At 39.0% G+C, this 15,943-nt stretch overlaps 1 protein-coding gene across 1 annotated transcript; it reads left to right on the top strand.

Annotated features, from left to right (window-relative positions):
* Positions 1 to 1,596: 1,596 nt before the first annotated feature.
* LOC111151913 (hyaluronidase-4) lies at positions 1,597 to 11,760 on the top strand. Its single transcript, XM_022510122.1, has 3 exons — positions 1,597 to 2,568; positions 9,670 to 9,759; positions 11,359 to 11,760. Exons 1-3 carry the CDS (start codon positions 1,615 to 1,617, stop codon positions 11,758 to 11,760), a joined length of 1,446 nt encoding a protein of 481 aa, XP_022365830.1. The 5' UTR covers positions 1,597 to 1,614.
* Positions 11,761 to 15,943: the final 4,183 nt, after the last annotated feature.

The following is a 15,943-nucleotide window of genomic DNA, read 5'->3' as shown; positions in this document are numbered from 1 at the left end:
GAAGGGTTCTGATAGGTTAGATTTTTGTTTTTGTATACATATATAACCTTCTCGAACATGAACTGAATTTTAACTTTAAATAAAAGCTCTTTTCTCCCCTATTATTGAACACATATACAGATAAATCCATTTTTCTTATCCTGAGGCAGAACATAATAAAAAAATCAAAGATAAGGAATATTTTTAAGGGCCATGACTCTTATTGTATTCACAAAATTATATTCCCTTGAAAATACTGTTCTCTTCAAATCTTAATTTATACCTTCAGTATAACATATTTCATGTTACTAAGTGAAGTAATCTTATCCATGTTTGTGTTGCAGAGAAATACATGTATTTATTCAATTCATGGATGAAGAAAATATCTACCTCCATAGTTCTTAAAAACTGATATTATATATGTGTGTGTGTGTGTGTGGTATGTGTGTCTATATGTCTATATACATGTCTATATGTATATATATATATATATATATATATATATATATATCCATTTACTTAGTACTTCTTAAATGTCTTTGAATAAAGTTTTACACATTATTTTGATAGTTCATCTGTTCAGATTTTCTGTTTTTCATAAATTATTTTATTTATTTTTTCCATAAAGTATTTTAAATTTTGATTTACATAGTGTCCAATGCCTATCAAAAGTTATATGGTATAGCTGGTGACATCTAGTGGTTAAAATGATAATTATATACTACATGATGTGCTCAGCTTTGCTGATTATTCACAAGCCTCAGATTCCATGGAAGAAACCAGTGTCAGTTGGAGTTCCTGTTTGTAACTAACCAAAACGAAACCACTGACTTGAGCAGAAAAGTGCTGTCCCATGACGATGCTGCCACTTAACACCAAGACCATGGCTATCTGGTTCTGGATACCTCTACAGGCACTGCCACTCCTGGATATGGGAACTTCAGGCACCACCACCATTTAGGCTCTTTGATTCCTAAAATCTCAATTCAAAGTCTGGAGTAGGAAAAAAGACACACACACACACACACACACACACACACACACACACACTCACACAACATCTAGAGCAGGATGGATCCTGGCCACAAACACATATCAGTACCCTAGCTGCAAGAGAGCCTGGGAAAGCATCCGGACATCTGGGCTTACTTAAAAGTTATTGTAAGATTAAATGAGATGAATATTTTATTTTATTTTATTTTATTTTATTTTATTTTTGAGATGAATATTTTATAAAGTACTTAAGCATGGTGCCCAGGATTTGATGAGTTTTCCAAAATGAGAGTTGATATAATTTTACATTTTTTTTTATTCAATCATGAGCTTTTTTTTGAGGGCAAGGACCACATCTTGTTCATTTTGTATTCTGGACATAAGGCCTGAAGTTCCGTGAATGTTTACCGAATTGCACTGCTTGCCTCTGAAGAGAAGCTCCATCACTATCCTTGCTTCTATATCTCAATTTATTTATATCCAAAACTTTAAATAAAAAGCACTTTAAAATATAAATATGGAACAACAATAATATCATCTAGTATTTGAGTCTTTTTCCTCCAAATATCACTAATAGAAAAATACATCTCCCTACAGGTCTTCCACTGTATATTAAAGCAGAAGATAAGGTTTTATCTTATCATGAAAGTATTATCTGAAGGACAATTAAGGTTTTGTGCTGTTCAACCAATACATCTCACATCATGGCTGCTCATACTCTTCATTTTGAAGTCTATCTCTTCTCTGAAACCTGCCCGACTTCCAATTTATCAAAGGAAACCTTTTATAGCTGCTTGGAATGCTCCAACGGATCAGTGTTTGGTAAAATACAATATAGGACTAAATTTGAAAATGTTTCAGGTGATTGGAAGCCCACTGGCCAAGGCCAGGGGGCAAAATGTCACCATATTTTATGTCAACAGACTGGGATACTATCCATGGTATACATCCCAGGGGGTTCCCATTAATGGGGGTCTCCCCCAGAACATAAGCTTGCAAGTGCATCTAGAAAAAGCTGACCAGGATATTAATTATTACATCCCTGCTGAAGATTTCAGTGGCCTTGCTGTTATAGACTGGGAATACTGGCGACCCCAGTGGGCCCGTAACTGGAACACAAAAGATGTTTACAGACAGAAGTCAAGAAAGCTTATTTCTGATATGCAAGAGAACGTATCAGCTACTGATATTGAATACTTAGCCAAAGCAACATTTGAAGAAAGTGCAAAAGCTTTCATGAAGGAAACCATCGAACTGGGAATGAGGAGTAGACCCAAGGGCCTCTGGGGTTATTATTTATATCCGGATTGCCACAATTATGATGTTTATGCCCCGAATTATACTGGGTCATGCCCAGAAGAGGAAGTTTTGAGAAACAATGAGCTCTCTTGGCTCTGGAATAGCAGTGCTGCTTTATATCCTTCTATTGGTGTCAGAAAATCTCTTGGCGACAACGAAAACATTTTGCTCTTCTCACAATTTCGAGTGCATGAATCCATGAGGATCTCCACTATGACATCCCATGATTATGCTCTGCCTGTATTCGTCTACACAAGGTTAGGCTACAGAAATGAACCTTTATTTTTTCTTTCTAAGGTAAGATATCCCTTGCCAAAGATGGGGGAGGGGTTTCCTCCCTGTCTTTAAAAGAGACTTTTTTTTAAAATTTCATCTATTTATTTGAGAGTGAGAGCACGAGCAGGCGGAGGAGCAAAGGAAGAGGGAAAAGCAGACTCCTCACTGAGCAGGGAGCCTGCCAGGAAGATCCCAGGACCCTCAGGCCATGACCTTAGCCAGAGGCAGATGCTTAACAGACTGAGCCACCCAGGGTGCCCCTCAAAGAGACATTTCTTTGTTAATTGTGTTCTTTGAGGAATTCCCAATTAGTGGTCTCTTAGAAAGCAGGGTAATTGTTCCTTCGTTTTTTTGTTTTGTTTTGTTTTGTTTTAAGATTTTATTTATTTATTTGACAGAGATCACAAGTAGGCAGAGAGGCAGGCAGAGAGAGGAGGAAGCAGGCTCCCAGCTGAGCAGAGAGCCGGATGTGGGGCTCGATCCCAGGACCCTGAGATCATGACCTGACCTGAAGGCAGAGGCTTAATCCACTGAGCCACCGAGTCGCCCCCATAATTGTTCCTTTGATTAGCTATCCTCTTAGACTCTTCATTTATGCCAACTGAATTTTAATTATTTATTATTCTTTTAAGCAACATGTTATGGAGGGAAGGTTAAAAGGCAATAAGAGCAACTCCTCCCTCCTTCCTCCCCAGCTTTGATGGTGCTCCCTCATGACTGGCCTTTATTGAAGCAGTTGGTGGTGGACAGGCTGGAAAATCAGAGAGGATATTTTAAAATGGAGTAGTTTGCCCTCACATTTGGAAGAGTTATCGGAAGCATTCTTGCTTCTGGCCTTACTATCTAATGTCAAGAAAAAAAAATGTTTTCTTTTTAATGCATAATACCAGTTTTGATAAAAGGTATAAGGGAGGCACAGTAATGTGAATATATGTAGCCCTACTGAACTTAGAAATGGTGAAGGGAGTAAATTTTATGTGTCTTCTTATCACAATTAAAAAGTTTTTAAAAATAATAAAAAAAAATTCAGTCATAAATTCATCACTAGCAGATGGTTTTGCAACCCTAGGGTAAAACTTACAAATACAAGTTTTATTGTTTATTTTACTATTGTAGCCAAAGGCCTCCCACAAACCATAAGGGTAACTTTTAAAATAGATGAACTTTCAGCTCAGTTTTCTCTCCCTTCTTCTCCCTTTGCTACTCTGGTAACTCAAATGGAACCTTCTTGAGATAAACACTTAAAAGTAGATGCTGCTCTAACGGCTGGACTTCAATAAGTATGTGTAAACTTTCTTTTTAATTTCTTTTTTAAGATTTACTTATTATTTGACAGAGAGAGAGAACAAGTAGGCAGAGCAGCAGGCAGAGAGGGGGAAGCAGGCTCCTGACTGAGCAGAGAGCCCGATGCGGGGCTCAGTCCCAGGACCCTGGGATCATGACCTGAGCTGAAGGCAGAGGCTTAACCCACTGAGCCACCTAGGTGCCCCTCTGTGAACTTGTTCAGGCCTTCACATGGGTGGTGCAGTGGTATTTTTAGATATTACTGGATACCATCGGTTTATCACATTTCCTCCTTCTCCACCACTGCAAGTTTCAAATCACCAGAGTATATTTTAATACACTTATGCTTAGAGATGTTCTGACTATGAAGCCTCCAAAGAGGCTCAGGAAACCCAGATGAGGGCTTTGGCATGACTAGAAGGTATCTACAGAGCATATAGAGAATATGCCTAATCCTCAGAAGAAGAAAAGGCACAGATGTATCAGGATTTGGTAAATGCTATTCCTTGGACATCATTAATGAGATGAGTAAGAAGAGAAAAGTCTCCATTGTGTGGACTGATATTTGTACTTCCCAGAAAAGTCATCAACAAATGATTAAGAATGATAGGAATTAGTACCACCTGGGAGGCTTAAAAAGTCCTCTAGATCTTCTTGACCCTGGAACTGAAAGTTAAATATTACTTTCTTCTGTGAAACTTATTCCTTTTAATATTTCACTTAAACAAGTTTCTACCTTTGATGATAATAAATTTACTTTTAGAAGAAACAATAAACTTTAAGGGATAAAGTGTTCATTTTGAAAGATTAGCTTACACTACTGGTACATTCTGCACATTTGATAAACCTAGATAAGATTCCTTGAGTAGCTATAGCCTCAGAAATATTTGTTTTAAGAAAAGAAGGAACAACAGTTAGGGTCTCATCAAGAAACAGTTTTCTTTGGCAGTCCCAAGAATCATTCAGTATCATTCTGAAAATTTCCGAATCGTAAAGTACTTCCAAATGTTTTATACCATCAGTTTACCCACCATTTTATTCTATCCTCCATAAAACTCTGCCCACAAATTTTAAAAACCTGACATTCATTTGTACCAAATCATTAATGACTAATAATGGTTTGTGTCCATTTCTAATCTTTTGAAAGATAGCTGCAATTTATTTTTTTTTTAAGATTTTTAATTTTTTGGGACATCTGGGTGGCTCAGTTGGTTAAGCGGCTGCCTTCAGCTCAGGTCATGATCCTGGGGTCCTGGGATCGAGTCCTACATCGGGCTCCTTGCTCATCAGGGAGCCTGCTTCTCTCTCTGCCACTGCCTGCCACTCTGCTTACTTCTGCTTGCTCTCTGACAAAAAAATAAATAAAATCTTTAAAAAAAGATTTTTTAAAAAATTTTAAAAAAGATTTATTTATTTGACAGAGAGAGACACAGCGAGAGAGGGAACACAAGCAGGGGGAGTGGGAGAGGGAGAAACAGACTTCCCACCGAGCAGGGAGCCCTATGCGGGGCTCGATCCCAGGACCCTGGGATCATGACCTGAGCTGAAGGCAGACGCTCAACAATTGAGCCATCCCAGATGCCCCAACTTTTTATTTTTAAGTAATCTCTACACCCAATGTGAGGCTCAAACTTACAACCCTGAGACCAAGAGTCACATGATCCACTGTCTGAGCCAGCCAGTGCCACGATATCTGCAGTTTAGAGTGTGTTTTTGTATGTGCATGTTTGTGCATGTGTACACATACATATATAGTTAGGATTAGAGTAACGATTTACCAATAAGTAGCAGATTTCCTCACCTGTCCAACCTCGGTGCCTCATTATCTTAATAAATAAAATGAGACAGTATTACCTGCCCTATCTACCTAGCAGAAGTATTATGAAAATCAAATGAGAAAATACATATGAAAATTTGAGACACTTAAAAATATATGTGGTGCAGCTGTCACTTTTTACCAGGTACCAAAGCCTTAAACTTGGAAAGGAATATCTAAGAACGGAATCATAATCAGCATTCGCAGTGGGACGATATAGGGGCAGTAACACCTCATTTCACACGAAAGATTGCCTATACCACTTACATATACACAACCTAAATAAAACTTGATGTTATGTTTTTAAAAATAATGAAGGGAGTTTTCTTGACTGTAGATTTAAAAATGTCTTTCCCTCTAATTAATTAGTATTTCCTCTGGTAACACGCAAGGAGCTCATTGGTGATGCTCCAGCTCCCCACAGTGGGCACCTTACTTACATGCACTGTGGAGAGCATGAGGGAGAGGTGGAGAAAATGCTAGGACTTGGAATATTTGTTGCTGTTACAGCATGCGCCGTTCCTTATTTCTTCTTTCATGTGACATCACTCACGTAGCTCACACTCTCATGTGGTCCTTATCTATTCCCAGAGGCATCTTACCTGTCACTTCCCTCACTGAATAGAGCCTTGCTCTTTTGGTCCCCAAAACATAGCTGCTCTGTGATTCATTCAGCACCCTGCTCTCAGCTAGGTGACAGTGAGCTAATCTGGTAGAGAAATTTGCATTAATATCTGCTATTGACTCCTTACCTATAGTCAACATGTGCATGAAGACTCGCCGTGTTGAATCAGTTCCAATAAACTCTAAAGGACACATTGGGAAGAAACTTAACATTCCATTTTTTTTTAAAGATTTTATTTATTTATTTATTTGAGAGAGAGAGAGAGAGATTGAGGGAGAGACAGCTTAAGCACACGTGCAGGGGGAGAGGCAGAGGGAGAGAGAAAGGCAGAAGACTCCCCATTGAGCAAGGAGCCTAATGTGGGACTCAATCACAGACCTCAACTGAAGGCAGATGCTTAACCGACTGAGCCAATCAGATGCCCCCAGCATTCCTTTCTGATAATTAGCTTCAGAAGGTGTGGGTTTCACGGCAAACATCTATAGCTTCCTTACTTATAACCTGTAAATGTGTTTCCCACTTCCTTTGATGACACTGCTTTCGCCCAAAGGAATTCATGGGAGATTTGGGGTTTCCAGTTCAGCATGGTAAGAAGCTTGGAAGTTGCCACACCATCCTAATAAGTAAAAAGCTAAACAGACTGAAAAATAAAGTCTTCTTTAAAAAAAAAAAAGAAGAAGAAGAAGAAAGAAAGAAGGAAAGAAAGAAAGATGAACTCTTCTTAGATTCATGAGAAGGGAAGACATGGGGCAAACTGCTGCCCTAAAAATTCAAGAGGAAAACAGGTGAATATAGAGAATCACAACTTACCAGAACACAAACCTCTTTGGGAACCACAGCCAGAGTAGGGTAACTTGAATTATAACTGACAAATTGCTGGAGACTCAGCGAGGACCAATCTGAGAGATAAAAACTCCAGGGGACTCAGTCATGGGTAGGGATATAATTTTGTGAGTTTTCTCTCCAAAAGCTTATCGGATACTCACAGTGAATATCAGAGAAAAATCTTCTAATGCATCTGGCAGGGGGCAGGAGAAAAAGAACTGTTTTGAATACTCAAGAACATTCTGTTCTTCTTAACAAGGTCTGCCCTCAGGAGAAACTAACCAGTACCAAACCTACTGGGGACTTATCAGAGCCTAGGTGAACTGGGAGAAGGGAAATACCCAACTCCAGCTGGCTCTAGTCTTCCACTTGCAAGAAGGGAAATGCCCGGCTCTAACCCCATCTAGCCCGACTATCCCACCTAAGAAGTGGGAAACACAACTGATCAACCTGTGAATTTCACAGTCCAGAGGCAAAGGCTCACTAAAAGACTGAGAACTAATCATAGGAACACAGAACACTTCCATTTCCTCTACATCTTAACTAGCACATTACTGAGTGCCTATCTATAGCAGTTCCTTTTACCTAGTATGAGCTATTTGCCCATCAAGAAAAAATTAAATCATGTCTATTAAGATTAAACTATTAAGCTATTAAGCTATTAAACTACTAAGCTATTAAGAAAAAAACTACAAGACATACTAACAGGCAAAAACAGAATTTGAAGATATAGAGCAAGCATCAGAAGCAGACTCAGATATGGCAGGGATGTTGGAATTACCAGACTGGAAATTTAAAACAACTCTAATGAATATGCAAAGGGCTCTAATAGATAAAGTAGACAGGCATGCAAAACAGATGGGCAATGTAAGCACAAAGCTGGAAATGCTACAAAATAATCGAAAAGGAATGTTAGAGATCAAAAACATTATAGCAGAAATAAAGAATGTCTTTGATGGGCTTTGGACTGCACAGGGCTGGGGAAAGATTTCTAGAGCCTCAGGATGTCTCAACAGAAACCGCTGAAACTGAAAAGCAAAGAGAACAAAGGCTGGGAAAACAAAACAAAACAAACCCCAGAACAGAATATTCAAGAACTATGGGGCAGCTGAAAAAGGTGTAACATACATGTAATAGTAATTCATGGAAGGCCACTGGGGGATTTGGCCCCTCTGCTCACATGATGTGATTACGGCTTCACTAACTTCAAAGTGAGTGGAGGGAGGTTCCCTGCTCCTCGTATCTTTGCCAAAAGAGGCAATGGGTGTAGATCCAGCAGAGTCCTCATTCTGGGCATTACATGGCTGGCACCTCCCATATTCACCATATCACAGATAATTTTCAAAAACATTTCACTTCCCCTATCTCACTAGAGCCTCATGAAAACTTCCTTTCTTGTTATGTGAGCTCTGACCTATTCAGCAGACTCCGTGGCCACAGAAATGTAAATGGATCTGAACCCGAAAGGGAAAGTCATTTAAACCAAAATCTCCACCCTTTTGGAAAATATCCAGAAGAATAAAACTTAAGACACTGAGATCATAAAGCCTTTGAGTGGACCATAAAAGTGAACAGATAAGATGTATCTCTCAACTGTTGATTTTAATAGAAAAGTTCCCAGGCAAAATACAATTATAAAGTTCTGCTTTTATTTCCCAGCAAATCACCCAGTTACATTTTCCAGCATGTAACTGATGGAAATTCATCCTTGCAGTAAAAGGTGAATGCTTAGGATCCTAAACCGTCAGAGAATATACTATAATTTAATAAACTTATCTAGGAAACCTACCACAGGACCTTAAATTAGGAAACCAACTGCATACCTTCAACTCCTAATTTCCTTCTGAAATGGCCTCAATCCATGTTAATCCTTAAACACTTAAATCCTTTAGGATGACAAAACCAAAAATCCCCTACTGAAGTTTTGTTTTCATTTACTTAACATACAGAGAAAAAGTCGGGCAGCTCTATCATGACTGGCTGAGTCATAAATAAAGCCCATTAAGTCAGGTACATTGAAATCAGACACAAATAGCTTCAGAGACCAAACCTAAGGGTGGACCAAATCAGAGCCTGTAGGTCCTTAACACTGAGTCGCTTTGCCTGGCCTTGGGATCCAAATGACACAAAACCCCCCTGGGTCCCTGCAGAGGCGAAGTCCTCCCAGGAGTGTTGCAAATTGGGAAGAGAATTTAGCTAAGAGGAATGTGAGGTATTCTCCACATTTGAAGAAAAACTTTCAGATTCTGTTTCTGGGTCACGTACATATGGCTGGTTTGTGTGTATTAGCCCCAGTTGACTTTTGATTAGACAGCTTCTGGTGGCTATTTCTAGGCTGTCATCAAAATGATATCCTGTTTGGCAAAATGCAAGTTTTTCTTTAAAAATATTTAGTATGTTTTTCCATATGATTATGGAGCGTGATTTTTGAGCCTTGGTTTATTCAACATTTGCGTTACTCTAAGAAGGTGGAGAATCCTCCTATTATATTATATTGCACTCAGCCTCTAATCCTAATCCCTGGAGTACTGTTTTATATCATGAATAATGAACTCTAATCTCTTCAATCTAGCAAGATCTAATCAGTACCATTGGAGAAAGTGCTGCCTTGGGAGCAGCAGGCATTGTCATCTGGGGAGACATGAATTTAACTTCATCTGAGGTAAGGCGGAACCTTAAAGGTATAGTTAATATTATTTCAAGTATTTGCTCTTTCCTTGGATAGTTAACTCCAGTCGGAGCTCTCATGGCTCCCACAATAAACTAGCTTTAGAATTAAAGTCTAAATCAATGCCTAATAATTGAAGGAGCTCAATAGTATTATTAACTTTTGTTAAGACAGTAATCATAATACTGACATTCCTTGGCTACTTATTAGGTGCTCAGATTGTGCTAAATGCTTTTTGTTTTGGATTTGCTCACTTACTGACCATAATAACCCTTATGGGGTAGGGACTACCATCCTCATTTATTGATGAAGAAACAAGAGAGGAAATCCAACTAGGGTAACAGCTAGTTAGGCTACTTACTGGTGAAGCTGGCATTAACCACAGTTTGACTCTGGAGCACGTGCATTTAACTACTACATTAAATGTGTTATATCCTATTTTGAGAAGAAGAAACAGATGGTAAGTTTTTAATCTCTGCATTGAATCTATTTTTCCTCTGTGGGGAAATTAGCTGAAAACTAATAGCATTTAAAGTGAGATGTATAGCTCTCTTCAAATTTCTCCCAGCTCAGATAGTATTTACTCTAATAAGTCTTTCTAGTTTTTCCCAATCCATATTAGTCACAATCTCTTCTGTATTTCCAGATGCTGTTTGTTTATATCTCTACAGTATGATACATTTGCCTGGAATTGTAGTACTTGTATCCTCAACACTTTTTGTTAAATTGAATTCTTTGCAAGTTCATGATGACCTGATATTACTCGGAGAAGTGCACAGGTTCAATTTGTTGCTGTCAAGATCTCTTTCATGAAACCGTTTGTTTTAACCTGACTTTTAAGCTGACAATATCAGCTTAAAAGTCTCCCCTGTCTAATATAAGAATTAGGTAGAAGTGGGAAGAATCAATTCTGGACTCTCTAGGTGTTCGTATTTCCTCTCCAGCCTGTGCGGCTGCTGAGAGGAAGCAGAGGGCACAAACCAGGTGGGCTCTGTTTAGAACACACGATAGGAACCATAAAAAAAAAAAAAATGACCTATTCAGGCTTTCCCGTGTTTGAATTGTATACAGAAGTCCAGAACCCAGGGCAGTTGATATTCGAGTGTAATTGACAGGAAAATCCAGGAACCTACCGGTCGACTGTTAACAATAAATCAGTAGACTATGAGGATTCAGGTTCCTACACAAGTATGAAAGGTACAGAACACCCCAAAAAGCAGCCAGAGGAAAGCAGCTCTGGCATGATTTCTAATTTGGGTTTGTTCTTTTTTTTCACACTCATTAAGTTGGGGGCTAGAAGGAGAAAAAAAGGAGGTAAATTGGAAGAAGGCGGGTCCTTACACGATGACTCTGGGACCCATTTGCAAGTTCAGTGGCTTAGCTCCCTTGTACCCTATTCTCCATCTCCCGCCCCTTGGACCTTTCATCCTTTCTGATCAGCTCCCCTGTGTTTTAGCACCTGAGCCTCAGAGATCAACCTGGAGCCAAGATGTTAGGTTTCACTCAACGCCAAAGAACTGCCTTGGGGGCCTAGATGCTCAAACCCTATCAGTGCCCAAATCCACTAAAGCCCATTTGTTTCCACATTTCTAGGGCAACTGTACAAAGGTGAAGCAGTACGTGAGTTCTGATTTAGGGAGCTACATAGTCAACGTGACGCGAGCAGCTGAGGTGTGCAGCCTTCACCTCTGCAGGGGGAACGGGAGATGCAGAAGGAGAGCATGGAAAGCCCCGGATTACCTTCACCTGAACCCTGAAAGTTACCACATAGAGGCCTCCGAGGATGGAGAATTTATTGTGAAAGGAAAAGCATCGGATACAGACCTGGAAGCAATGGAGAAGAAATTTTCCTGTCATTGTTATCGGGGGTACGAAGGAGCCGACTGCAGAGGGACCAAGATGGCTGATGGGGGCTCCGGGGTTTTCTCTTTTTCTGGCTCACTGATAACACTGTGCCTGCTGGTTTTAGCAGGTTCTCAGAGAGCTTGGTTGTGAGACAGTTGAATTTAAAGGGAGATTTACGGCCTATAGCGTAGTCACCTAGAGAAGAGATGAAACTTAGGATGGGTTTTTTTCCTTCTGAAAGCCACTGAGAGGTATCCTAAGTAGACATTATGTATGTCACGTAACATAAACATGAACATATTGCTTTATTTGGCTCTGATCTGGCTAAGAAACCAGATCCAGGAATAAAATCAGTACAGTCTTCATTACTCTGGAATGTTAAGTTGTATTTAAACCAGACCTAGTTTATTTTTGTCTTTATATGAATGACAAATGTGTGTGTACATATTAATTGTGTGTGTACATCTTAAATTATTGATTTCAAAGTCTGGTTTTTCTGGTCAGCAATGTATTACGAACAGATGACTAAGTAATCATCTGATTCCATAGAAGAGGTCACCTCAGGGTAAGAGCTGGTCACTCGATCTACTGTAAGGAACTAAAGGCAACGTTCCTTGTTCCAGCCTTAGGTTCACTCTGGGTTTCTGTTCCTCACCTGAGAACACTGACTGCAGAACCACGTCCTGATGTGGCTTCTCATGGAGGTGCAGAGACTGAGGCAAGGGGAACTGTTCCCAACTCATTGCAAAGCCATCTATTCCAATATGGCGCTTCTCTCACCCACTACCGAGTCCTTCTCTCACAGACCCTGGCAATTTAAACACTATGAGCTGCAGGATAGTATTCACGCTTGCCCATGCTGACATTGCTCTAGATCCAGAAACTGATGTCATGCTAATAAAAAGGTGGTTGGTGTCTTTTGCAAACAAAATCATCACTAAAAAATATTTAATAAACATTTAAGGGACCCAGAAGTGCTACTGGGAAGGGGTTCTACCAAGAAATATTTGATATTTTGGTCCCCATATGTAAGCTTTTAAGCAATGGTTTTCGAGTCAGTTTACATCTAATTTGAATCACGGTTTCGTTGCTCATCTGGATGTGGGACTCCAGGTATTTATATTTCCCATTTTCTCATCCAAAATTTGGTAATACAGTTCTCTCCTCTGTGAATTATTCTAAAGAGTAAATAGAATAGCATATCCCATGCGTACTTTGGCTTTTTTTTTTTTAAGATTTTATTTATTTATTTGACAGAGAGAGAGATCAAAAGTAGGCAGAGAGGCAGGCATCGAGATGGGGGGAAGCAGGCTCCCCACTGAGCAGAGAGCCCAATGCGGGGCTTGATCCCAGGACCCTGGGATCATGACCTGAGCCGAAGGCAGAGGTTTTAACCCACTGAGCTACCCAGGCGCCCCCATGCCTTGGCTCTTAATACATGTTGCTAATCTTCAGCTATCCTCCTTTGATGACCAAAGTAACGGACACACTTAGGATAAAACAGGGTCTTGGGCAATTTCCTCTTTCTGATGTTATGTTCTATTTATAAATCACTTGGGCATTCTGTTTTATTGAGAGGGATGTTCAGTTGATAGGATTTCCTACCCCTGGAGAAAATCTACTTGGAAAGTAAACTCCATATAGGTATGATGCTATAACAGAAGGCATGAGAATTGACTCAACCTCATCTGCAGCCTCTTTTCTCTCTTTAGGAAACATTTGCAATCCAGGTGTGCTGTTTTCAACTCTGGGTTCAGCTTGTCCAAATTAAGGAAATGGTTAAGGTCTAATTTCTAAATGTGAAATACAAACGAAACAATAAACTTTTATAATGCTATGAATGAGAGGTATCATTACATAGACTAACTTTTTAAAAATTAAATTTATTTTCATATCAAAGATGATATAATCACATTATAGAAAATTTGGAAAATAAAAAAAAATAAGGGAAGTCACCAATAATCACTATTAACATATACTGGTAACTTTTGATGTATTTCTTCTTAGCCTTTCTTCTAATGACTTTTTTTTTTAAACGATTGTAATAAAAATATGTGCATAATTTTGTGTCCTCTGTTTTTCACTTAACCATGTTATAAGCAGTTTTCATACTATTTCATAATTCTCATGCCATTTGAATGTCATCCTTAAAGCCACAGAATAGATGGAGCAAAATTTAATCAACAATTTTCCCTAAGTTTTATTTATTTATACTTATTTATTTGAGAGAAAGAGAGAGACAGAGAGTGGAGGGGAGGGGCAGAGGGAAAGCGAGAATCCCAAGCAGACTCCCTACTGACCAGGGAGCCTGATGCAGGTCTCCATTTCATGACCCCCGACCGTCTGACCTGAGCCGAAATCAGGAGTGGGACGCTCGACTGACTGAGACACACAGGTGCCCCCCACAAATTTTCATTTTTAAATGTCAAACTTCTAACATTAGGTCACCTATCAGAGAATACTTTCCAGATGCCCCTCCTAATTCATTCATTCACCTAATAACCAGTTTTTACATTCATCAATTTATTAAGCATTAATAAGTCCTTTACTAGAATGTAAACTAGAAAAATGAAGACTTCATTTTGTTCAGCATTTGCTAGAATACTACTTGCTACAGTGCCTGGCACATAGTATGTGTCCAATAAGTATGTTAAATGAGTGAATCATTCAATGATTCAGAAACCTGAATCCATGGAAGCTATATAGTTGTTGTAAGGGTTTTTGTTTTTTAATTCTGCACATGAATAGTAAGCCATACTCAAGTAACAGTAAGCCACACTCAAACATTAGTGTTCTACTCTAGTCCCAGCACATTAGCTTCTGAAATACGTATTTTAACTCCTCTGTTGAAGAACTCAGGCCGAAAGAGAACAAATCACTTGGCAAGGTCAAAAAGCCAGTTTGTAAAAGAGCCCAACCTGGGGGTGGGGGATGGGTGAAACAGGTGATGGGGATTAAAGAAAGAGTACACTTACAATGATGAGCACTGAGTAATGTATAGAATTGCTGAATCACTATATTGTACACCTGAAACTAGTAAAAAACTGTATTTTAACTATAGTGGAATTAAAATAAAAAGCTAAGAATACTCCTCCATCCTCACCACCCCCTCACCCCTACCGCCACTGCCCACAAAAGAAGAAAGCCCCTTCTGGAATCTGAGTTGCCGAGTTTTCTTCCACCATAACTGGTTGTAATGGAATCCAAATATATTCTTTCATCTTTTGATCATGAATTTAATGCATTTTTAAAAATTAATTTGGGCTACTATTACTACTTATGCTCAATCGAACTCTAAATAGTCCAGTTGTAGATTCTCTGTTTAATTTGGCTCATTTCTCCTGGAAAGGAAATCTACCTTCTGAGCTGCTTAATGACAATAGCTTCTTTGGATCATCCTAACTTCCCTTCATGGAAACAGCAAGGTGCTTAGCCTCTCTAATCTGAATAGTCTCCTTTACAAAAGGGAGATAATAATGGTATCTTTTGTCCTTTTACACTGATTTAATGAAAAAAGCAGGTAAAATACTTAGTATAAAACCTGGCACATAAAAAATTCCTAGCAAATGTAAGCTATTATTATCACATACTTCAATATTGGTCCCCATAAAAGCTGTGATAGGCAATATTATCTCTATTTTGAAGTTATATATGATTCAGAGTATTGAAATGACTAACTTAATACCACAAAGAAGTACCCAGCCTTTGAACCCTTTTTGGGGAAACTTTTTAAAAAATATGTTTAAATTTATTCATTTGAGAGAGAGCACACACACACGAAGGAGAATACAAGCAGGAAGAGGGTAAGAGGGAGAACCAGACTCCCCACTGAGCTCCCCAGGACCTTGGGATCATGACCTGAGCCAAAGGCAGATGCTTAACTGACTGAGCAACCCAGGCACCTCCTTTTTTGGGAAACGTAAACTAGTTATCTTTTCATTAGATCTCAGCAGAATACAGGAGTCTTATTTGTACTAAATTTCTTTTTACTGACTTACAGAGAGATATAACCTACAAGTATACGGATTCTGGTATCAGGTAATCAGTGATTTTTTTTACCCCCTGTAAGATTAACCAATCTACTAGCAATGTACCCTTGGCTTGCATACTCTAAATAACATTTACCTATAAAAGAAACCAGGGTCTCTTAAGAAAATGTCCGACTCTAGGTTTAAGACAGGAAATGTACACAATGAATCAGAAATATCTTGTTATACCGTTAAGCAAGGATGCTATCAAAGATCATTAGAATTGTATCAAAAATACCCACTAGCCAACTTAGAGAGTCTTCTGCTGCCAAAGGTGGGAAAATTCAAGAATCACTAAAGAAATA

This window comes from Enhydra lutris, unplaced genomic scaffold (genome assembly GCF_002288905.1).
Source record: "Enhydra lutris kenyoni isolate GAN:26980312 unplaced genomic scaffold, ASM228890v2 scaffoldscaffold27, whole genome shotgun sequence".
Taxonomy (NCBI): domain Eukaryota; kingdom Metazoa; phylum Chordata; class Mammalia; order Carnivora; family Mustelidae; genus Enhydra; species Enhydra lutris.
This window is presented reverse-complemented; position numbering and strand designations above follow the sequence as displayed.

What these genes read in the sequence shown, in the direction of transcription:
- LOC111151913 (XM_022510122.1), top strand. Translation starts at nt 1,615, where the DNA reads ATGAAAGTATTATCTGAAGGACAATTAAGGTTTTGTGCTGTTCAACCA. An exon ending in CTTTATTTTTTCTTTCTAAG is followed by an intron (nt 2,569 to 9,669) that starts GTAAGATATCCC and finishes TCTTCAATCTAG; the next exon opens with CAAGATCTAATCAGTACCAT. An exon ending in TGAATTTAACTTCATCTGAG is followed by an intron (nt 9,760 to 11,358) that starts GTAAGGCGGAAC and finishes CCACATTTCTAG; the next exon opens with GGCAACTGTACAAAGGTGAA.